Below are 25488 nucleotides of genomic sequence, written 5' to 3' on the forward strand. Positions count from 1 at the left end.
TAAACATCCAGTGAACAACTGAGTACAATTGTATTACAATTTTCATGCAAACGCATTGTCCCAGGCGATAGGATTTACAATGAGAATATCCCCGTGAGGGTGGTCACCGCTTGTCAATGACTAGAAACCAACCGTTGTGTTGTTAAGCTCGGCACGAACAAAACAAGCTCATCGTCGGGTCCTCTGCGCTCCGTGGCTCCATACTTTTGTCCTCGCTCCTCCCCTCAAAACTCAGAACCGGCGAAACCCTCCCTGCCCAATTACAACCCCCGTGGCGCCTCCACACAGCACTGGCAGCTGTCTTCTACACCCCGCCTCAAAACTGAGACGGCAAATCAGGCGCTGGACGGAATTTGAATCACACACATCTCACCCTTACATATCAACCCCGCCTCATAACTAAGACCATACGTCTGGCGCTGGACGGAATTTGAATCACACGTACTCTCATCCTTACATATTACAGACACCGGCGCAACAAACCAACCATTTCACGCCTGACGTGCCAACTCTCTGTCTTTCTGTCTATCTGTCTCTGTCTCTGTGTCTTTCTGGCCGCTGGGGGCCGCTAGGAGTCGCTCCACATCGCTCACCACTGTGCTCACAGTCCTCTGACTGACCGGACGGAGATATTGGACGTCCGTGTCCTGACGTGACGTTACAGCGTCACGGTGTGACGTAACGTCACTTCTCTCTGCGCCGCCGAGGAGTTCGGTGAGCAGTCAGGAGACCGGACATTGAAGAGCCGAAGACCTGGCGCTCGACGCTACTTCAGGTACCTGTCAAGGAAAACAATGGTTAGCGGTGGTCAGTTCGGCTGAGTCGGCGGTCAGCAGGTCAGTGTCGGGACCGCAGCGCTCAGCAGTCAGCAGGGAGGGCGGCCAGCGGCCAGCACGGTCTGGTCACTCATCGGCGTTTAGCCACCGTCAACAATCGAGCACCGACTATCAACAGTCAACAGTTGAACAAACACACGGTCAGCCGGGCTGAGGGGCGCAAACAAAGGATGCACTGTTGACACTGGAAGTTGGCTTGGCAGGATGACCGGCAAGAACAAGGGCATCGTATGACACTCGGCTGGCCACGCTCGCGACCTGATGAAACCACAACAGACGACCGTCCGCGACCGCGAGACAACACTAACAGCTTCAGGTGTTCTGTCATGCAGGAATCTAGCCACGACAAGCTTACGGGTTGTGGTCAGAGGCTCCCAAACCGATCGACTTACTTTGCGGCCCAGTTGGTTCGGCCGTGCAGAGCCGCCTTGGAGTTGGAGCCGCCCTGGCCAACCTGGGACCTGTACATGTTATACCTTGCGGCGGAACAGAAGCGAGCCGTGTCAGCGTGGGTGTCACACGGGTGTCGTACGGGTGTCGCTCACGGCACACGGTGTCACGGGGCGCCGAACGCAGCCCAGGGGCGTCACAAGGTGTCGGCAACAAGTGTTACAAGTGTTATCACAATATTGCACGCACGCATCAGGCACTGCATACGGACAACACGGGCGATAAAATCGCCGAACCCCAGCCGCCACACGGCAGCAAAAATAATCTTACAACCATTTCTGGTGTACCATGCGAATCAAAAAGTGACAGATATCCAGTCTCATCCAATTGCAACGTCAAAACATCAAACCTCATGCAAAATACAACCAGTGAGTTGCGTTGGAAATACTGTGACGATTAACCTCAACATCCCAAACGCATGCCTCGTGAACTCCTGTGTTGAACAATACAATCCAGCTGATAAACATCGCAATAACGAGTGATTATCCACCAAATGCAAGGGTCGGGCCGGGACGAGAAGGGAGGAGAGAAAGGCTTGGACAAGCTGATGGGTCGGGTCGGGTCACAGGTCAAGTCAAGGGTCGGCGAACTCACTTGGCCGCCCAGTCGGTCCTCCCGTGCAGACTGCCCGTCGATCCGGCGGCCACGCTGGCCCGGGTTCCCGACGCCCTCATCGCCACCTGGCTGTTGTAGTAGGAGCCGCGACCGGTAAGAGCGATACCGGACTCCGTGCCGGCTACACTGCCTGCAGAGGAGTCAGGGAGGTTAGAGTTAGGGCGATACCCGACTCGGTGCCGGCGACACTCCCTTTGGGGGGACAGTCAAGTACATAGAGTCGCAAGTTAGTCAGGCAATGCATCTGAGTCGATTTCAGGGTGGTAGCACAAATGGTGTCGCCAACCACACTGTCTGCGGTAGACGGTCAGTTCAAAACATAGTCAATGTCACTAATTCGAAGTCGGCAACAGCAGCTATGCGATACACCACCCATGCCCGAGACCTAACGATCGCACCACCTGTCGGATGGGTCACTCATCACCAGTCACCAGCCAACACGACAGAGGTCGCCAATGACGAAATTCGTCGAGAACGCAACGGCATGACCGTTGGATACACAACACGCCGATAATCACCGTAGGACAAAACTTTTACCGGGGTTACATGAGCAAGTAAATGCGTATCAGGAACGGATTTTCATATTCGCTCACCATTGTAGTCCGTTTGTAATGCGTATTAACTCTGCTCATGTAACCCCGAGCTTTGACAAAAAGTGGCACCCTCCCCACCGGGCCGCGACTCACCATACTGCGCGTTTCGTGTGTTCTGTCCGGCCACGTAGCGCGACTTGTTGAGGTAGACCTGTTTGGCGGTAACGGTCCGGGAGCTGGAGCGGGCCGCCATCTCGCCGCCGCCGACAGCTGAGGGCGCCGCCGCCACCGTCCGGCTCAGAGCCGGGTTCATACGCACCGCGCTCAGCCTGACGTTGGGGCGAGGATCAGTGAGATTCAATGATTCTTGACATAAAAACATTACCTACCGCATAAATCGTCATTGAAAAAGTTTTGTAGCATCACAATCTGATAGCTGATATGTGTTAATTAGCAATATGAACGATATCTTTTGGGCTTGTCCGTCCGTATCCTCATCACGCATGGTTTTCGAGTTAGGGACCTAAATGAACTTAAAATTTCCCTTCCTTCGCTCCCTCTGAGACGCAACCCATACCATCCCCAGCCCACTTAATCTCCTCCCTTTATCTCCCGCGCCGACTCACTCTTCTTTCGGCTCGTCGTCCATTTTGGAGAAGCGGCGCGCGGAGACTGCGTCTGTGACGGCGAACGAGCCGCGGCTGACCTTGGAGGAGACGGCGGGCAGCGTGGCGCCGCTGCCGCCGCCCAGCTTCTGGCCCACCTGGAAATACGGGTACCTGTCCGGACGGGACAGCCGGCATAGGTCAAACAGGGCCGGGTGCAGGTCATGAGGCGGTCATATGATACAGAGGGACGAGCCTAGCTTCTGACAAACCTGCCCCATTGGACAGGTCACATGTCACAAAAGAATCAAATAACACAGATGCGAGGTCATCGGCTGCCTTCATTCATCCATCCCAAGACCTCCTACCCGCCCTCCCTCTCCCGTCAGACTCAGCGCCCCCTTTCCACTTCTCGTCCTTCCCATGTCAATTTTACCATTCTCCCTCCCAGCCCCTTGAGCGCCCCTACCCGTCTCTACCCTTCAGTGCGCGGCTCAGCACCCCTCCCCCCGCCCACCTGAGCGCCTGCTGGGCGGTGGGCCGTTTGCCGGGGTTCCACCGCAGCATGTCGACGATGAGGGTGATCGCCTCGGCACTGGCGGTCGGGATCAGCTTCTCCAGCGAGGCCGGGCTGAACGGTGGGAACGTGAAGTTCATGGTGGACGCCAGCTGGTACCCCTCCGGCCAGTCGCGCTGTGGGAGGGGGGGGGGGCGTCATATTACACCATCGCATGGTATGTGATGTTATGTCACGGAATGCTGAGGTCGCGGTACGGTCCGGTAACAGACGGTTCAATATAGCACGGTACGGTGTGACACATGCTTTTCGCCGTAGTTAGGCTTAAGCATCGATCAAATCAACACGGTCTTCAGGTGGTGACTTCACAGCGCTCTAGGTAATCGACAGTTGGGTGCAAACATAACACACCGCCGTCATGGGTTTTAATATGTGTTGTGTTACGGTATTCGCAGCCAGAAACGGGGCGGTTCCACAAAGTCAACTGCAGACGCCACGAATCCAGCACAAACACAGCCATGTCATGTGAGTTTATAACACCCATCGAGTGCAGGTAAAGAGGTCAACAGTAGGGCGGCATCGAGCGACAAGAGTCGGGTCAAACGGTGTCACCAGGACAGCGACAACTCACTGGGGAGGCTCGCCACGGGCAAACAACGTAATGGGCGACAAAGTCGTCCTAGTGTATAGAAATGACGCAAATGAATGAATAATTACGAGTGTAGGCAAACGAATGCTAGTCGCCGGTGGACATTCTTATAATGAATGGCTCTTCAAAAGAATAATCGAAGTACGCCAACCTATTCGTTGGGCTGTGGCAGATCTAGAAACTGTATAAAAGAACTTCTTTCCAAGTCTTGCATCAAAAATGTAGGCAAATAAATGCTACTGCCAAATGTATTCATGGGACTGAACTTTCGTCTCACTACCCCATGTCTGTCATACCTTGTCTGGTGTGCCCAGGACGGAGCAGATTTTGAAGATTTCGTCGATCTCGGAGCTGCCTGGAAACAGCGGCCGGTAGGTGTAGAGCTCGGCCATGATGCAGCCCACCGCCCAGATGTCGATGGGGCTACTGTAGCTGGTCGAACGGAGCAGTACTTCAGGCGCGCGGTACCTGACGGAGGGTACAGGGGGGGGGGGGGATACGTGAGGAGTACGGTACCCGCGGCGCCCAGTAGCTGGAGTGTGGGGGGTAGGTAAGGAGTACTGTAGCTGGTGGAGCGGAGCAGTACCTCCGGAGCACGGTACCTGACGGGAGTACAGGGAGGAGTACGTGAGGAGTAATATAGCTGGTAGAGCGTTTAGAGGGACACAGCATGCAATGTAGAGGACGTAGGAGTTCAGAGGGAACCTGTGTAGAAAATACTCGGTAAACCAGGAACCATTCGATACACCACACTGGTGATTCAGGCGATCAATACTTAACATTACATTCGTATCAGTCCGAGGCAAAATGCCCGGGAGTTACCAACACAAAGTCATAAATTGTTACAAATGAATAGGTACAAATGATTGATTGCCAGAAATTGAAGCACTTGACGTAATAACCGATATTCATTTCAAACGTAGCACTTAATCTACTTCATATGAAGCGGTGAATTATCTTTAATTGTTGCGACGAACGCGATGTTGCCATAATATTTACCATGGGGAGACACTAATCCATTTTCAAATTAACGTAAATGAATGATGCTATGCTGAATGCGATGCATGACCCCACTGTGGGCTTTGCTCCGGGCCGTTACAGAGTGATGTACCGCCACCCCTGTGACCATATTCAGTGGATCGGGGCCGGGGTGACGGTGACAAGGCCTTTCCCGTGTATTCTGGCGCTGAAACGGGGCTTAGCGGACACGCACTCACGACACGACCCCAATCCAAAGTCGTGACCCCAATCACGAGATGGCCCACATCCCCGACAGAGCGTGTGCATAAATTTACCACAGGATCTACACTTACACATACGGCAAGCACGTGCTACGCGTGGAATCAGTGTGTGTTTCTATCGTGTGTGATTCAATAATTTAGGTGAGAAGCAAGCGGAGCTCGTTTGTTCAATTAATTTTTCAACACTATTTCAAAGAGGAATGTACACGAACTACGCACAAGCTGAAAACGGTGAAGAGGGAAGCCGACATACCTACCTACAATGTCGGTGACGCATAGTCTCATATTAAACAGCTTCGTTACGCAACTCATCACACTCCGCTGTGAAGAAATGAAAACTATCGTTGGTCCATCCGGTGATGAGAGCGCCGTTCGAACTGGCTGGGTGCTTGTAATATATTGCAGATACGGGTGAACTGCGGCCAGTGGCAAGGTGTTGAAAGGGACTGCACGGAAAAAAAGTAAACCGCCCCCCGAAAAAGCATCTTGGATCAAGTACTGCTTCAGAAGAGCCAACAGTCAAATACAAGAAAAAAGCATCGTAATTAAAAATTGAAGCCAATCTCCTGACCGGCCTATTAGCCATTGAGCCGTCATTACCATGAAACTACCGGACAACCAGCCCACCAGCACATTTTAATGCCGCTGCCTAACGACTTTGTCGCAGCTCAGCCTCGAACGGTCGTTGACCGGACAAACCGCCCAACCATGCAATCACCAAAGTATCTTCCTAATTCACTGTACGGCGGTATATTCCCTACCAGAGCTACATGCTACTGCGCCAGGTGACAAGACGACAACCAGAACATGAATCACAACCACCATACCTCAATGCTGACAACGTTCTTGTTTTATTCAAAAGCAATTAACCAGCTAAAGACACCACCACACCTAACCAGCTGGTTTTACCCTCGCTGCAGACCCCCAGGAGGCCAGGTCAGCGGGTCATGCGGCTGGCACACTGCCCTTGAACCGGCGGCTATCACGTGACCCCCCCCCCCCCGCCCCCGCCTAGGACACGCCAGTCCTCGCTAATCAATGGTCCGATCGGCGGAACCCATTGATTAGCACAGTCATACGGCACCACCCAGCACGCCAAGCAAGGGAAGTCGAAATGAACGAGACCGTTTAGAAGTTAGCATGAGCAGCCTGACCTTGAGGAACAGGCGGTGTTCATGCGTCCATCCTACCTCGCCCGACGCGCCCCTCGACAATGCGTAGTGAACTGGCTGAAGACGTTGTCATGGTAACCAGACAATGGATTCAAAAACGCCAAGTGCTTGCTAGGCCTAAGGTGTTCATTTTATACTGTCATTTCGAATGTTCTCTGATGTATCAGATAACATCAGTTGGTTTGCCTGTGTGTTCAGAGTTGGTAACAGGGCCCACTCGATACGGCTAGGCATGGTTCGGGGAGTTACACTATTTGGACTTAGTCGAGCACCTCACTGCGTACTGTGTAGCAGTTTGTGTAATAAGAGCTACAACTATTCCGATGGAAACTCGCCAGCACAAAAGGCTACAACTATTCCGATGGGAAATATCGATGGGAACTGACTAGTGCGAAAGAGTATGACGACTGCCGTGGGAGAAGTCTGTGGGAAACTCACCAGCGCGTGGACACGTAGTCGGCGTACGAGGGATGGGAGAGGGGTATGATAACTCCTATGGGAGGCGTAACTCACCAGCGCGTGGACACGTAGTCGGCGTACGGCGGACGGGAGAGGGGTACGGTAACTCCTATGGAAGGTGTAACTCACCAGCGCGTGGACACGTAGTCGGCGTACGAGGGATGGGAGAGGGGTATGATAACTCCTATGGGAGGCGTAACTCACCAGCGCGTGGACACGTAGTCGGCGTACGGCGGACGGGAGAGGGGTACGGTAACTCCTATGGAAGGTGTATGTAACTCACCAGCGCGTGGACACAAGTCGGCGTACGAGGGATGGGAGAGGAGTATGATAACTCCTATGGGAGGTGTAACTCACCAGCGCGTGGACACGTAGTCGGTGTAGGGCGGACGGGAGCGGATCTCCCGGGCCAGGCCGAAGTCGGCAATCTTGATCAGGTCCGGACCCATACAGAGCAGGTTCTCAGGCTGCGAAGTGATATACATTCGTCACAATCAGGATACTCGAGCTGTTCGACATTCAAAACATGCACCATGCATATTGTATATATCTTACATATATTCGAAGTTCAGCAGAAAAGAAAACAGGGAAATGTCTCCCTTCAGTCCATCCCATTCCCGCTGAGAAATGGTTAAACACCAATGAAGATGTTTGACTTTAAGCCTACAAGACCGACCTCCTGCTGTCAGTCATGTCACAGAGCACGCTGCCTTTCAACGTCCTGCCTATGCGCTGGCTAACCTTCATATCCCGGTGGAAGAAGCCGTGTTTGTGCATGAAGGCCAGTCCCTGCAGCACCTGGTACATGATGTTACGGATCACCGGCTCTGAGAGCACCTTGTCCCTGCGGACGGACCGGGGTCAGTCAGACGCACAATTTGACCGTCAGTCAGGTCAGTTCACCTTTAATTTTCTAAAACTGTACAAGTACTGCATACGGTAATGCACCATGAGTAAGGTCACAACTCACAAGCAATATAGTGTATGGCGATGGACCCATATTTATTTAAACATCCTCCCCTAGCATACGCATACTCAATGCCCATTGCCCATGTTCCTCCAAGACAGCATTCTACTAAAGAAAATTGCGCTTGCCGCATTACCAGACCCATCATCAGTCACACTCGACAGCAAAACACACATGCGAACCGTCAATGCCCGGGTAAATCAACACCTCGATACATCGTAACCACCGCCACCCCGCCGTTCCCTAGGAGCACACACGGTATTGGCGACGGCGCGGGTTGACGAGGGGTGATTACCGACCACCAAGGTCACCCATCGACCCGACGGACGACGGTCGGTGCCGGTCAGGGTCATATCGAGGCTGTCTTCAACAGACGGCAGTGTCCCCAAGGCTGATGGACATCCCCGTCCAACCCGTAGTCAGCGACATCACTGTAAGCACTGCTGAGTTCTGATTCATTGGAGTCACGCACTCTGCATGGCCCACTGTGGGCCATATGGCGAAATAGGTTTTACAATACCTACTGAAGAGCCAAACACATGGGTTTGAGCAGATTAATCCCAGTCAGGAAATCGATTATTCCTAAGCAGTGTTTGTTTGTTATATAAGTTTGCAAGATTTCATCAGTGCCATAAGCTCCAATTCCTGGCAAAGCACTGCTACACAGACCCCGCACTTGTCTCTTGTCCGAGCAATGCTGATCAAATCGATACCAAAGCGCAGTCATTGCCCCGGTACGATGACATCAAGGTCATGTACTATAAGAAGCCGGGTGCCGCGCCAGGGGTCATTAGTAATGCAGATATAACGGCAGTGACAAGGTCGAACATGGCGCCTACTGCGCAGGCTATCAGTGGCTGTGGGGGCAACAACCCAGGATTGCCAGCCATCGGATATGCACGATGCATGTGACCATGACCGATTCAGGTAACGAATAATACAAACACACTGCGACGACAACGCACATATGTCGTCAATAGCGCGGTCTGGCCAGACATACCATTAGAGTCACAGGCTATCATATTTTTTTCCAAATATTGCTGAAGTGCATAAGGTGAAGTGCGTGTAAAGGCAGAGGTAAAAAGGCAGGCGCTGGGTCGGAAAAAAATTGAACACACGGATATCCCTCCAGCCAGCCTGAAAATCGTGCACAAAAGGGAACAAAAGGTGATCACACAACTTCAAACCGCTAAAAAGTTGTCGAATTCAGCGGGCAACCTATCACAAAAACGACGATCGTCTCCAATCAGACGCAAATGCCCATGCAATTTAATATGAACACGGAAAATGTTTCGTTTCGTCGTGTTGCAAAAGGTATGTCGTAAACATGAAATCAATGTGCACTGCACTGCACAGTAGTTGATGCCCATGAATGCAGGCAGGATGATGCCTTGTTACAGTCCAGCCAACACAAGCACCACAGCCATAAGCCGAGCCAGTCGGTGGACATTGAGGAATGCAATTCAGCACTGCGTAGACATACCTGTGGCCATCCCGTAACCGCTGTTGGCTAAGAATCCAGCGATAGAGAGAAGGGCACACAACGGTAAGCTACGGTTGAAGGGTGTTTATAAGACCGAAGCGTTAATCTGATGGGCATAGAATAACTATGTAGAATACTGCAGTTCGGTAGAGAGAAAGGTGAGCGATGGTGCGAACTTTTAGAATACGAGTAGACAGTGTGATATGGCTATCTAACGCCCAATGATGTCTCCCACTTACCACAGAACTACTTAGCACCAGTAGACTGTTGGGACAGAACCGACTCCAAAAGCAGAGTACAGGGTGTCCCAATAAAATGTACCTCATTTGAAATGACGATATCTCAGTGTCTGAGCATACAATGATCCTAAATTTGGTGCCATATGAAAGCTCATTCCATAGCATTTTGTTTGATATTAACTATTTTACTGTACGTTACGTGACAGCCGAGTGATAACGGAAGAGCAAAACCCTTGCAATTTCGCTCTTCAACTTTTCCCACCGGTGTTTCTGGGAAAAAGCTTTCAATTGTTTTCCCGATATTTTCAGCAGCTCAGAAGTAAACAATTAGAAATATTGAAACTAGGTTTCATTCATGCATTAATAACATAACAAACACACATCGCATCACATCGCAGTTAAGGGTTCAGCCGTGCTAACGCTCGAAGTGCCCTCCCTTTTGCTCGGCACACATGGCTTTAGGACTCTTCGGCTACGCGGGCACATGTTTCAAGCGGGATTTTCCGGATGCATGTCCTGGTTGAGTTCCTCAGCTGATCCAGAGTTTGAGGATTCTTTGCGTATACCACACTCTTGAGGAACCCCTACAGATAAAAGTCAAGAGGCGATTGGTCTGGGGAGTGTGGCGGCCAGCTAACTTTGACACGCTGGGATATGATCCGATCACCCATGCGCTCGTTGAGCCAGACCATCGTTGATCTCGGAAGTGTGTGGGCCCCGTCCTGCTGTAGCCATTGGAGGCTGATGGTGTTCACACACTTTTTGCACACTTGTGGAAGGAGCTTTTTTGTTTGTTTGTTTTGAAGTGGGCCTTTAATTTCCGCTGTGTTTGCACCACAGATCCGGTTTGGGGGTAGGATTGTGCGATGTGCAACTTGAATCCTTTCCTCTTTGCTCAGTTGCCCCATTGTGCAAAATGAAAGATGTGGAGTAGGTATTATTGCCATGAAATTAGCTTTAATAAAATATATGATAGCTATCATCACGTGCGTATTTTCTGAGATGTCTTCAGTTGACATGAGACACAAATTTGAAAGACTTGTGGCAGTAATTCAAGCGCGAAATTGCAAGGGTTTTGCTCTTTCGTTATCACTCGGCTGTCACGTAACGTACAGTAAAATAGTTTATATCAAACGAAATGCTATGGAATGAGCTTTCATATGGTACCAAATTTAGGATCATTGTTTGCTCAGACACTGAGATATCTTAATTTCAAATGAGGTACATTTTTTGGGGACACCCTGTATTTACAGTGTTGTGTCGATGATCTCGCATCACATCAATGCCCTAAAGTATCTACTGAGCGCACGTCACAGCACACCACAGAACATCACTCTGACGGACTCACCTTTCCTTCATGAGCTGGTAGAGGTTTTCCTTCATGTACTCGAACACAAAGTAGAGGGTGTCGTTCTCCCGTATCACCTCCTTCAGTTTCACGACGTTGGCATGGCTCAGTTTCTTCAGTGACTGGAAGAGAGGAAGGTGAGGTTAGCAGGCACTTATTCTGAGTTGCATTCATGAATCCTGCATCGCTGATTGACAGGGCGCTCTAGTCACTGGACCATTTCGCAACTTTGTCCTAGAATGATAATGTTGCGAGGGACAGGCAAATGACAACACCGAGCTGTTCAATATCTGCGGATCGTTACCCTGGCCATGAATTACGGAACATAAAGCGTTCGTTTCTCAGCTCCATCGACTATCATTATGAGCATCTTCGAGCCAAGTTGCGGGCCGTCAAAGGGATCCATGAATTTAAGAATAACGGCTTGAAAAGAGCCGTGCGTGAGTAAAATGGCATCACAAGAACACCATCCACGGTTATTGAAAACTCATAATCGCCGTAAAACTGCTTTCGAAATGCCAAGGTCACACTAAATTACACGGCAACTCCAACGGAACTACGTCCCGGAAAAAGTCACCGATAAAACCATCCTTGTTAGAGTGAGGTGCACGATCAGCGATAACGGCTATCAGCCGGACGGCCACACGAACCGACAAACAAGCCGCAACGAATCTCCGGTGGCGCAGCGAGCAGGTTACCATAGTAACCGAGTGGTAAGACACAATAACACAGGTACGGCATTGCCCCTCTTTGATGCCCTCTGATAGACACATCTAGTAAAGGAATACATATCCTCTCGTATAAATCATAAAAATGACAATAAACCCAGCTGTGAGCGCAGCTAGTCTCGGCGCTCTATTCAGACACCTACAGTGCGCACGTTCAAAGTTCGCGTGGTATCCCGGCCTGTAGCTGTCTCACCTTCACTTCCCGCAGGTTCATGGCCTCCTCCCAGGAGGTGTACTTGCGCTTCATCCTGAAACACATCGGTCAAAGGTCAAAGGTCAGTCCCCAACGACCGTCACATGGCCACCGCGCGATGACACGGCCAATTCAAGGTCGCCAAACTTCTCTATTGATCAAACCTCGGCGGTTCCAGCGGATGGTCGTAACGGTGCAGCCTGAAAATCAATCAACGAGTGCAGTTTACATGCAGCAGTGTACCTCCAGAGTGGGCTTTCAACGGGGCATGCTGGCTTCACATGCAGACAGGTGAAAATAGGTGGCGAACCATCAGAGGACACTTTGTATCCCATACCACACCTCCTTATGCAACACGTCACGTTATCAAACATAAGACGATGGCGCCCATTGCACGCTGTCGTATCACGCTAAATTATGCATGAAACTCATACACCGGCACCCCTATAACACGGCCTGGTGCGGGGTTTTATGACACAATTGGAAGGAATCACTAGCGCCTTTTACCGACAGGGACGGGGCGGACGTTGGGCATAGGCAAAGCCCAGGGCGAATTAAAGGACTAACACGAAGAGGACAAAGGCTAGAGCGGGGGAAGAACAAGATGTGAAAAGCGAGAGGCTCAGCGCACCTTTTGATGGCGACCTTTTCGCCCGTCTCCTTGTTAAGACCGAGGCTGACATCGCCATAGGTGCCGTCCCCGAGCACCTTGAGGATCGAGTAGCGGTGCATGCCGCCCGAGTCCCGCTCCTGCTGCTGACGCTGTTGCTGTTGCTGTCGTTGACGTTTCTCCCCCACCGGCGGCAGCGACGTGCTCATTGGACGGTGGGGGACGGGGAGAGGGGAAGGGAGGAGAGGAGAGAGTGGTGGGGGAGGGGAGAGGGTGGGAAGGAGAGGGGCTGGTTCTCACTGGACGCTGCCGGCAGGTCAGGAGGCACGGACGGGGTCAGGATAGGTCCGAGGAGGGTCACGATATGTCAGGTTGAGGTCAGGGTAGGTCACCGTAGGGTAGAGGTGGGGCCAGCTTGAGGTGCATCAGGTCGAAGTGAACTTTATTCCAGACATCGATTACACGCAGTCAGGACAACTCACGTCAAGTAAAAGGTGCATGGTGCAGGATGTAAGGTGCAGGTGCGTGGGTGGGTGCGTGACAGACACAAGAGCGGTCCAGTAAGGGGCAGGGGTTCAGACAATAAAAAGAGCGTCTCCAAAGGCGTGCTGCCGCTGCGGAGCGCCTGGCTGGTGCTATCACTGGTGCAGTGGTGCAGTGTGTCGTCGAGAGTGCAGGTGTGCCTAGAAATAAACCAACAATGTTAGATTCGGTCAGATCAGGTCACGCCGGATTAGACAGGGTAAGGTCAAGTCAGGTATGTAAGGTTGAATCAAATCAGCCTGAGTTATCCACACTAGACCAGCTCGGCATATCATGATGGATTTTCTTTAACTTCGCGATGATTATTGATTTATATGCCTATAGTCACATTGACAATCAAACACCCAAGTTCGCTCAGATGTTACACCATCTCTCTTCGTCGTCCTAAAGCCAACCGCATTCGCCTACCATCCCATTCCCACCACAATAAACCCAGGCCGTCGTCCCACACCCCACCTACACTAAACTCAGCGCCTCCCCGATCCGGCAGACGTCAATATTCCCTCTCCTTTTCCCTCCCCTCCCTTCACCCGTCCGATATACGTCAATACAGCCGGAATCACCCAGCGCGGGCACTGCAGCCAGCCACAGTTCGATAGCGTGGGCCACCTACACTGAACGATCATCAATGGACCCGTGAGAAGCGTAGTGCAGACTGTGAGACTGTGAGTGTCGTGGCTTAACGGTTGTAATGGCGACCATATACGGAGCATCGTGACGCACTATGGGATACAGAGGCTAATGATACCAGACGCGCAGTACCCATGTCGCAGTGATCTATATTTAGCCAAATGTTCATCTAATAGCTGACATTTAGACGGCTACGCACGATTGAGCAGGATCTATCCAGTACCTCTATAGGTATAATCATAGCCTCCCAGGTATTGATCACGCTGTTCTCGATATAAAAGGATAGCCAAATGCCATCCTGAAATTAACCCTACACATCAAAACACCAATCCGCCGACCGCCGCTACCGCAACCGCCATCAATACGAGACAATCTCCGACCGCTATTCTGTCGTACCGCGAGTGTCACTCCCCCGACCTGTGCATAATTCAGCAGATAATTATGTCGTGCGGACGGAGCTGCGGCCGCAGCGGGCGTCGAACACACCATTTCGAGCCAGCCGGGGGTACACCGCAACAAACAAGGCAGGCTCGAATCGAGCCGTCCGCGGCTGAAATTGGAGGCGGCGCGCTCATCAGACACCTGACACGCACGGTTCGAACCGACGAGCCCCCGACGAACGCTCGACGGACGCGCCACCGACGAGCCCCCGACGCACGGCACGGGTCGCGGCACGTGATACGTGTCATCGCACGTGTCACGGGGCTGTGCAGAGCCCCGCGGCGACATGATGGAAAGATGGGTGCGGGTGGTGGTGGCGTGATCGACACGTGTTCATGGGGAGGGGAGGCGCGGCGGAGGGGCAGGGGAGGGTCTGTGTGGTCATTAGGAGCTGCACGGCCGGAAATGTCGATACGAAAGGAAGGGGTAGGGAGCCAGAGCCGGTGATTGGGGGAATGGTGGTGGTGAGTGAGGGGAAACAGCAGGGACTTGGACAGCAACAGAAAAGCTGAACGTAAAACGAAGTCGTGCAGATAAACCACCAACACAATAACTAAAAGAGATAACTTTGGTTGGTGGGCTTTGAGCTCATAGCATTAAAATTATTCGTAGCGCCTGATGTTTAAATGAACTTAGTCGAGAACAAAAGGAACTGGATCGAAAATTTCACGAAGCTCATCAGAAGGCAGGAGCCACAGCTACAAAAAAAGTTACCCTACGAACGAAAATAAAGAAATAAATTACGAAAGGAACCGATATACATAGCAGGCCACATCAGTGTATTACAGCGTCCTCCCTCAGCAGCCAGCACAAGGCCATGCCGTGGCTCTTCTCTCACCGTTTGATGGCGACCTTTTCGCCTGTGTCGAGTCTCTGTCCGAGCACCACGGAGCCGTAGGTGCCGTCTCCCAGCTGACTGAGCGTCACGTACCGGTCCATCGTCTCAATCATGGTGCGGCGCCGGCCTGCAGCGGCAGAGAGGGAGCGTCAGACAAGGAGAGAGAGAACACATCGCTCTGTGGGAGGTGCATCCGTGGGATGGAGACGTGCAGTTGCGAGGGGATGATTACGAAGGGGGCATCACAGTCGCGGGAGGAGGTGTCACAGGCATGGAAGGAGTGTGATACAATCGCGGGAGGAGTGTCACAGTCCCTGAATGGAGATCACAGTCACAGGAGGGGCGTCACAAGCATGGAAAAAGTGCGCCACAGGTCGCGGGAGGAAGCGCCACCGCCATGGAGAGAGTGTCACAGTAAAACAGACCCTAAGTTGGTGTTGATGTCTGCAGAAGAGTTTCATAAAAAGCAATGGAGAAGAGGTTACGAAAAACGGAATACGGTGATCCTTTCACTATATCTTATCATTTACGGCGTGCAAAGCCAAAATGACGTTTGCTGATAAAATTTATATTGTACGAATGTAGACGCTAATGTGCAAAAACAGTCTGATGACGCTCACGTCAATATTTTGATAAATAGCAACGTCACCACCGGTCAAAGAAACGTGATTTATTGGGAAAAAAGTTGTGGGTGTTGCTGCAACTATTTGGTACACGATCAACCCGCATACAACTGTGGCATTTCTGCAAAAACCAGCATCACAAAACACCATCGAACGCTATTTTCCTGGTACGGCTCACGAAGGCCAACGACCCCGCATGGATAATGATTCACCGATGGTCCATTCACCATCATCGTATTGATCAACAGGCATCGGCGGCCGATTCCGATAAAGGTACCCGACATTACCACATAACCTTTCAGTTGACACCCACGCATGCCAACAATGTCCCGGCTAGCACATGCTACCTCTCAGCAATCTTCGACAACCGTCATGAAATAGGCCACTCTCCCGTACATGATTAAATCCATGAGTAAACGTTCTCTCCGATCACCCAATGCACATCAAAGCCCACCTGTAGCTCTGTTGCATTCCCTGCCGCTCTCGGAAGGGACTGTCACTTCTCTCCGCCACCACAGCAGTCAGCTACATCACCCTCAGTTCCCGGGAAAACTCTCAGACACGTCAACGTCCTCTTCCAACCGACCCCGGTCCTACTGAGCACCTCCGTCTACAAGTAACGTCGCCGCCAACGTGAGTGGAATCGTAGCCGACGGGAGCGGCACCGGCGGAGTCGGAGTCGGGGTCGACAGCGCGTGGGGAGCCCGCCCGCCACCTGCGGCCTACCGACGGCGACTGGACCCTACCGTTCGACGGCTGTGCTCACCCCCTCTCCCCCTCCCCCTACCCGTACCCTCCGCAGCTCACCGGTCGCCAATATATCGACCGGCGCTGAGCCCGCGGTGGCCGCAGGTAGGCGGCCGCTGCTCATTCGGAGACCACTGACGAGTGCCCGCGGCTCGTTCGGAGACCACTGAGTGGGTTCGGGGAAACCGTCGACGATCATCGAGCTGCCCTTGGGGAACTTACGAGCCCGCAGGGGGGCGGCCATGCGACAGCGGGACAGGCACCGCGTGGTTTATCGATAACCCATAAATGTGGGAGCGTGAACCGTCCGCGATTATTTTTCTACGGCATTTGGTACGTGCATTACAAAGTATTATTGCATGCCTAAGGCACGGTAGTCGGTAAATAATTGCGCATCCATAATCCATATATTTACACACATCTCAGTCGATTCACAGTAAGTTCAGCTGCTCCAACTACACGTCTATGTGACCACAATACCGTTTTTCTCTACACCCGATGGGACTTTATGCAATCGCTGACCGACTTATAAACCATATTTATGTCGGAGCTGCAACCTTCTGCCTGTCCATTTACCCTCCCTACAGACGTGGCTGGGTGCGCCACTGCGGCCCCGACCGGTCACGTGATGCCCGGAGGGCACCAACCGGCGTAGCGGGTCATTTGAAACGTGTGACCGGCGGGCGCCGGTTCGCGAGGTGGGACGGGATGGTCTGCGGAACAGAAGATTAGCCAGAAGTCGAAGAGGAGCAATCATGGAGGTAACTATTTTGTCAGATTTTCACATATTATATCAAGGTAGAGTCCCCACATCATAAACAACAGATATATCTCAATCTCCTCTCCTCGGGCCATCCCTGGATAGAAAACCAGAGATCAGCCAAGGTATTATGTCTTTTGTTGGAGAAATCGACATCGACGGGACTTATTTAAGTCGACGGGAGGTATTCTGCAGTACCAGTAATATTGGTGAAACACTTATAACCTGAGGAGTCAAGATCCAGCCATATATCAATGTCAGTCGGGGGAGGTTTGGTCAATCGTTGTCATTTTTAGCCGTGCTATTTTTGTCACACGTGCTAAAAATGACAACGATTCTGCTATTTTTGACAACGATGAGGCCGATTTCACTCCTCAGCGAGGAAATGAAGATTTTGGAAAGATAAACACTGATTTTGGAAAAGAAGTGCTGCCACCTGGTGCAAGACGAAGAATCCAGCTTTAATATGCCTGTTATTTGTATGGTAGTTTGTTTTGTGGCCTGAAGTTGGAACTTAAAATTGAAGCATCCGAAAATGATCGATATTGATCGAAAACATGATGTTGATGAAAAAAATAATATTTTAAGTTGAGAGAGGAGGCCATTTTATCCAGATGCAGTAGTTTACTTCTTGAAATTATTTTTGCTAATGACGGCTGCTAATTATCCCTCATTACATGGCAGTCGTCGTAAGCAAAAATAATTTCAAGAAGTAAACCACCGCATCTGGATAAAATGGCCTCCTCTCTCAACTTAACATATTATTTTTTTCATCAACATCATGATTTCGATCAATATCGATCATTTTCGGATGCTTCAATTTAAAGTTCCAACTTCGGGCCACAAAAAAGGGTATACTTCAACGTTGGACTACCATACAAACAACGGCCATATTAAAGCTGGTTTCTTCTTCTTGCACCAGGTGGCAGCACTTCTTTTCCAAAATCAGTGCTTGTATTTCCAAAATCGTGATTTCCTCGCTGAGGAGTGAAATCGGCTTCATCGTTGCTAAAAATAGCTGATAGCGTTGTCATTTTTAGCACATGGTTGCCAAAAATGGCATGTGCTAAAAATGACAACCATTGACCAAACCTCCCCCAACTGATGTTTTGGTTCCAGCAATCCTGGAATGGACATCATTAATTCTGGCTGTGGTGTCTACATAGAAGAAAAGGAAGGGTGGTAGGACTGGTAAGGATATTGACATGCATATTGCACACATTTAACCAATTATCCCACCATTTAAAATACAGGACTGGGGCTTCTGGTTGGCTAGGCTAGGCCAAGGCCTAGCTGGGAAAATCAGATCATTTATGGAGGAAAAAACAGAAGATCACTATTTACTTTTCTTAGGATAAAGGGAAATCAGGTTTCTGCTAAGACTCAGAGCTAGAAGAAAACTTCAAATCAGGAGAGGTAATTAAGGCAGTTGCTTGATAGTTCTACTGTTTTCATGATCAAAAAGTGACTGAAGTTAGTCACAATTGATTGAAGAAAAAAACTGGTAAGATAAGCATGCTGATGTGTGCGTCTGAGGATAGGCACAGCTACAGATGAGGATGGGGCAGCAGGGATGAGGATCAGACAGTTGCAGATGAGGATGGGGCAGCAGGGATGACGATAAGAAGAGGATGAGGGCAGCTCCAGCTGAAGAAGGCACCAGCTGAGGATTAACAGTTAACACATTCTACTTCAACTTGTGATATCCATCTCAATCTGTAAATAAGGTCTGAGTGTAATTTGTGAGCCCTTAGACTGTTCACTGTTCAGCTCAACATGGCAGCAAGAGCAACAAACCATAGCAGGTGGTTGAACAGTTAAAACAGGTGTTATAAACACTGTGCAGTCACACAATGCACATTTTTTAGGCTAATAACCAGCAGATAGGAACCCCACAATTATGCCTAATTTTCAGCAATCCTCAGAAGGGGTATCTTATCACTGAGGATTTCACAGTTAGCATCCAGATATGATTTTGGTTTACAAACTTAGCATTTTTGTCTCATATTCTGTTCCATCATATTCAATATTCTTTAATGGATATCTACATATGTTACACTTCAATTAGAGAAAATATCAGTCTGAACAGTGAGTGCATTTGTCTGGCTGTAAATTGTAATTGCCCATTATCTATTTCAAATGCTATAGGCATAGTCCCATTCAGAAAAAAAAAATGTTTGGAAGGTTTACCATTGAGCAGCCTACCTTTGTATGTTGAAAACTGGTTAGATAGGTGAGTAGGTAGGCAGGTTTACAGGAGCAAATGCTGAATTAGAATGCTCAAGTGAAAACCAAGTGAAAAGACTTCAACTTTGGTCGTTTTTTTATAAGAAACGACCTCAAAACTGAAGCGAACTTCAATTTTACAATATAAGTGCAGAGACAGTGCTCACTGAATATTGAATTGGATTCATTTTGGATTCATTGAAGCTACGCAAGCGCATAAATCGATATTCCATAACCTTGAGCACGTTTTGAGCATGTTCGCCGCCAAAACTTCCGAAACGAAACTTCTCAAATGTAAACAAAAGCCACACGACAGCACTATGTACGGTTAAACATATTTCCCTTCAATCATTTTTCGAAGTACGACATATCACTCTAGCAAAGACAATAATGGTGATCTAATAATTGATCAGGATTTATTTTGTGAATTGCATTTCAATAACAAATAAATCTGCCAATTGAAATTTTTTTTTAGAGTAAACCTTAGAGTAAACCGTACTTACGTCTGTCAAACTAGCAGCGAGCAGCGAGCAGCGAGTCCAGCAGCGAGAAACGGGCCATCCCGATTTAGCTGAAATTTGGCTCACAGAGCCTTCTCAGCACGCTGATTCCGAAAATCATGGTCTCTAGGGTGGAAATATTGACCGTTCTCGAGATAGAACCCTCTAAAGTTCTTACCATCCATGACCGGGCCATCCCGATTTGGCTGAAAATTGGCTCACAGAGCCTTCTCAGCACGCTGATTCCGAAAATCATGGTCTCTAGGGTGGAAATATTGACCGTTCTCGAGATAGAACCCTCTAAAGTTCTTACCATCCATGACCGGGCCATCCCGATTTGGCTGAAAATTGGCTCACAGAGCCTTCTCAGCACGCTGATTCCGAAAATCATGGTCTCTAGGGTGGAAATATTGACCGTTCTCGAGATAGAACCCTCTAAAGTTCTTACCATCCATGACCGGGCCATCCCGATTTGGCTGAAATTTGGCTCACAGAGCCTTCTCAGCACGCTGATTCCGAAAATCATGGTCTCTAGGGTGGAAATATTGACCGTTCTCGAGATAGAACCCTCTAAAGTTCCTACCATCCATGACCGGGCCATCCCGATTTGGCTGAAAATTGGCTCACAGAGCCTTCTCAGCACGCTGATTCCGAAAATCATGGTCTCTAGGGTGGAAATATTGACCGTTCTCGAGATAGAACCCTCTAAAGTTCTTACCATCCATGACCGGGCCATCCCGATTTGGCTGAAAATTGGCTCACAGAGCCTTCTCAGCACGCTGATTCCGAAAATCATGGTCTCTAGAATGGAAATATTGACCGTTCTCGAGATAGAACCCTCTAAAGTTCTTACCATCCATGACCGGGCCATCCCGATTTGGCTGAAAATTGGCTCACAGGGCCTTCTCAGCACGCTGATTCCGAAAATCATGGTCTCTAGGGTGGAAATATTGACCGGTCCCGAGATAGAACCCTCTAAAGTTCTTACCACCCATGACCGGGCCATCCCGATTTGGCTGAAAATTGGCTCACAGAGCCTTCGCAACACGGTGAATCCGAAAATCATGATCTCAAGGGTGGAAATATTGACCGTTCTCGAGATAGAACCCTCTAAAGTTCTTACCACCCATGACCGGGCCATCCCGATTTGGCTGTAAATTGGCTCACAGAGCCTTCTCAGCACGCTGATTCCGAAAATCATGGTCTCTAGAATGGAAATATTGACCGTTCTCGAGATAGAACCCTCTAAAGTTCTTACCATCCATGACCGGGCCATCCCGATTTGGCTGAAAATTGGCTCACAGAGCCTTCTCAGCACGCTGATTCCGAAAATCATGGTCTCTAGGGTGGAAATATTGACCGTTCTCGAGATAGAACCCTCTAAAGTTCTTACCACCCATGACCGGGCCATCCCGATTTTGCTTAAAATTGGCTCACAGAGCCTTCTCCAGCACGCTGATTCCGAAAATCATGGTCTCTAGGGTGGAAATTTTGAGGGTTCTATCTCGAGAACGGTCAATATTTCCAACCTATAGACCATGATTTACGGAATCAGCGTGCTGAGAAGGCTCTGTGAGCCATTTTTCAGCCAAATCGGGATGGCCCGGTCATGGGTGGTAAGAACTTTAGAGGGTTCTATCTCGAGAACGGTCCATATTTCCACCCTAGAGACCATGATTTTCGGAATCAGCGTGCTGAGAAGGCTCTGTGAGCCAATTTTCAGCCAAATCGGGATGGCCCGGTCATGGGTGGTAAGAACTTTAGAGGGTTCTATCTCGAGAACGGTCAATATTTCCACCCTAGAGACCATGATTTTCGGAATCAGCGTGCTGAGAAGGCTCTGTGAGCCAATTTTCAGCTAAATCGGGATGGCCCGGTCATGGGTGGTAAGAACTTTAGAGGGTTCTATCTCGAGAACGGTCAATATTTCCACCCTAGAGACCATGATTTTCGGAGTCAGCGTGCTGAGAAGGCTCTGTGAGCCAAATTTCAGCTAAATCGAAATGGCCCGTTTCTCGCTGCTGGACTCGCTGCGAGGGTTCTATCTCGAGAACGGTCAATATTTCCACCCTAGAGACCATGATTTTCGGAATCAGCGTGCTGGGAAGGCTCTGTGAGCCAATTTTCAGCCAAATCGGGATGGCCCGGTCATGGGTGGTAAGAACTTTAGAGGGTTCTATCTCGAGAACGGTCAATATTTCCACCCTAGAGACCATGATTTTCGGAATCAGCGTGTTGAGAAGGCTCTGTGAGCCAAATTTCAGCTAAATCGGGATGGCCCGTTTCTCGCTGCGAGGGTTCTATCTCGAGAACGGTCAATATTTCCACCCTAGAGACCATGATTTTCGGAATCAGCGTGCTGAGAAGGCTCTGTGAGCCAATTTTCAGCCAAATCGGGATGGCCCGGTCATTAATGGTAAGAACTTTAGAGGGTTCTATCTCGAGAACGGTCAATATTTCCACCCTAGAGACCATGATTTTCGGAATCAGCGTGCTGAGAAGGCTCTGTGAGCCAATTTTCAGCCAAATCGGGATGGCCCGGTCATGGATGGTAAGAACTTTAGAGGGTTCTATCTCAAGAACGGTCAATATTTCCACCCTAGAGACCATGATTTTCGGAATCAGCGTGCTGGGAAGGCTCTGTGAGCCAATTTTCAGCCAAATCGGGATGGCCCGGTCATGGGTGGTAAGAACTTTAGAGGGTTCTATCTCGAGAACGGTCAATATTTCCACCCTAGAGACCATGATTTTCGGAATCAGCGTGTTGAGAAGGCTCTGTGAGCCAAATTTCAGCTAAATCGGGATGGCTCGTTTCTCGCTGCGAGGGTTCTATCTCGAGAACGGTCAATATTTCCACCCTAGAGACCATGATTTTCGGAATCAGCGTGCTGAGAAGGCTCTGTGAGCCAATTTTCAGCCAAATCGGGATGGCCCGGTCATGGATGGTAAGAACTTTAGAGGGTTCTATCTCGAGAACGGTCAATATTTCCACCCTAGAGACCATGATTTTCGAAATCAGCGTGCTGAGAAGGCTCTGTGAGCCAAATTTCAGCTAAATCGGGATGGCCCGTTTCTCGCTGCTGGACTCGCTGCGAGGGTTCTATCTCGAGAACGGTCAATATTGCCACCCAAGAGACCATGATTTTCGGAATCAGCGTGCTGAGAAGGCTCTGTGAGCCAATTTTCAGCCAAATCGGGATGGCCCGGTCATGGGTGGTAAGAACTTTAGAGGGTTCTATCTCGAGAACGGTCAATATTTCCACCCTAGAGACCATGATTTTCGGAATCAGCGTGTTGAGAAGGCTCTGTGAGCCAAATTTCAGCTAAATCGGGATGGCCCGTTTCTCGCTGCGAGGGTTCTATCTCGAGAACGGTCAATATTTCCACCCTAGAGACCATGATTTTCGGAATCAGCGTGCTGAGAAGGCTCTGTAAGCCAATTTTCAGCCAAATCGGGATGGCCCGGTCATGGATGGTAAGAACTTTAGAGGGTTCTATCTCGAGAACTGTCAATATTTCCACCCTAGAGACCATGATTTTCGGAATCAGCGTGCTGAGAAGGCTCTGTGAGCCAATTTTCAGCCAAATCGGGATGGCCCGTTTCTCGCTGCTGGACTCGCTGCGAGGGTTCTATCTCGAGAACGGTCAATATTTCCACCCAAGAGACCATGATTTTCGGAATCAGCGTGCTGAGAAGGCTCTGTGAGCCAATTTTCAGCCAAATCGGGATGGCCCGGTCATGGATGGTAAGAACTTTAGAGGGTTCTATCTCAAGAACGGTCAATATTTCCACCCTAGAGACCATGATTTTCGGAATCAGCGTGCTGGGAAGGCTCTGTGAGCCAATTTTCAGCCAAATCGGGATGGCCCGGTCATGGGTGGTAAGAACTTTAGAGGGTTCTATCTCGAGAACGGTCAATATTTCCACCCTAGAGACCATGATTTTCGGAATCAGCGTGTTGAGAAGGCTCTGTGAGCCAAATTTCAGCTAAATCGGGATGGCCCGTTTCTCGCTGCGAGGGTTCTATCTCGAGAACGGTCAATATTTCCACCCTAGAGACCATGATTTTCGGAATCAGCGTGCTGAGAAGGCTCTGTGAGCCAATTTTCAGCCAAATGGGGATGGCCCGGTCATGGGTGGTAAGAACTTTAGAGGGTTCTATCTCGAGAACGGTCAATATTTCCACCCTAGAGACCATGATTTTCGGAATCAGCGTGTTGAGAAGGCTCTGTGAGCCAAATTTCAGCTAAATCGGGATGGCCCGTTTCTCGCTGCGAGGGTTCTATCTCGAGAACGGTCAATATTTCCACCCTAGAGACCATGATTTTCGGAATCAGCGTGCTGAGAAGGCTCTGTGAGCCAATTTTCAGCCAAATCGGGATGGCCCGGTCATGGATGGTAAGAACTTTAGAGGGTTCTATCTCAAGAACGGTCAATATTTCCACCCTAGAGACCATGATTTTCGGAATCAGCGTGCTGAGAAGGCTCTGTGAGCCAATTTTCAGCCAAATCGGGATGGCCCGGTCATGGATGGTAAGAACTTTAGAGGGTTCTATCTCGAGAACGGTCAATATTTCCACCCTAGAGACCATGATTTTCGGAATCAGCGTGCTGAGAAGGCTCTGTGAGCCAATTTTCAGCCAAATCGGGATGGCCCGGTCATGGATGGTAAGAACTTTAGAGGGTTCTATCTCGAGAACGGTCAATATTTCCACCCTAGAGACCATGATTTTCGGAATCAGCGTGCTGAGAAGGCTCTGTGAGCCAATTTTCAGCCAAATCGGGATTGCCCGGTCATGGGTGGTAAGAACTTTAGAGGGTTCTATCTCGAGAACGGTCAATATTTCCACCCTAGAGACCATGATTTTCGGAATCAGCGTGTTGAGAAGGCTCTGTGAGCCAAATTTCAGCTAAATCGGGATGGCCCGTTTCTCGCTGCGAGGGTTCTATCTCGAGAACGGTCAATATTTCCACCCTAGAGACCATGATTTTCGGAATCAGCGTGCTGAGAAGGCTCTGTGAGCCAATTTTCAGCCAAATCGGGATGGCCCGGTCATGGATGGTAAGAACTTTAGAGGGTTCTATCTCGAGAACGGTCAATATTTCCACCCTAGAGACCATGATTTTCGGAATCAGCGTGCTGAGAAGGCTCTGTGAGCCAATTTTCAGCCAAATCGGGATGGCCCGGTCATGGATGGTAAGAACTTTAGAGGGTTCTATCTCGAGAACGGTCAATATTTCCACCCTAGAGACCATGATTTTCGGAATCAGCGTGCTGAGAAGGCTCTGTGAGCCAATTTTCAGCCAAATCGGGTCATGGGTGGTAAGAACTTTAGAGGGTTCTATCTCGAGAACGGTCAATATTTCCACCCTAGAGACCATGATTTTCGGAATCAGCGTGCTGAGAAGGCTCTGTAAGCCAATTTTCAGCCAAATCGGGATGGCCCGGTCATGGATGGTAAGAACTTTAGAGGGTTCTATATCGAGAACTGTCAATATTTCCACCCTAGAGACCATGATTTTCGGAATCAGCG

General features: G+C 49.9%; 1 protein-coding gene across 10 annotated transcripts; it reads right to left on the reverse strand.

Moving 5' to 3' along the window:
* Positions 1 to 11: 11 nt before the first annotated feature.
* Positions 12 to 19753, reverse strand: LOC122371234 (serine/threonine-protein kinase ICK-like). 10 transcript variants are annotated; one of them, XM_043347391.1, is made up of 15 exons: positions 19690 to 19739; positions 19433 to 19493; positions 15098 to 15224; positions 12667 to 12951; positions 12036 to 12090; positions 11115 to 11236; positions 7819 to 7921; positions 7435 to 7544; positions 4502 to 4673; positions 3557 to 3732; positions 3061 to 3213; positions 2588 to 2763; positions 1881 to 2031; positions 1229 to 1312; positions 12 to 779 (listed from the first exon to the last, which is right to left on the reverse strand). In XM_043347391.1, the coding sequence occupies exons 4-15, from the start codon at positions 12852 to 12854 to the stop codon at positions 767 to 769; spliced, it is 1503 nt and encodes a 500-aa protein (XP_043203326.1). In that variant the 5' UTR covers positions 12855 to 12951; positions 15098 to 15224; positions 19433 to 19493; positions 19690 to 19739; the 3' UTR covers positions 12 to 766. The 10 variants fall into 10 exon arrangements, with proteins under 10 accessions (XP_043203326.1, XP_043203328.1, XP_043203329.1 ...); XM_043347393.1 differs by lacking the exon at positions 19433 to 19493 and having other exon boundaries at positions 19690 to 19753; XM_043347394.1 differs by lacking the exon at positions 19433 to 19493 and having other exon boundaries at positions 19621 to 19753.
* Between the last annotated feature and the right edge of the window lie 5735 nt (positions 19754 to 25488).

Source organism: Amphibalanus amphitrite, unplaced genomic scaffold (assembly GCF_019059575.1).
Source record: "Amphibalanus amphitrite isolate SeventyFive unplaced genomic scaffold, NRLGWU_Aamphi_draft 001219F_arrow, whole genome shotgun sequence".
Classification (NCBI taxonomy): Eukaryota; Metazoa; Arthropoda; class Thecostraca; order Balanomorpha; family Balanidae; genus Amphibalanus; species Amphibalanus amphitrite.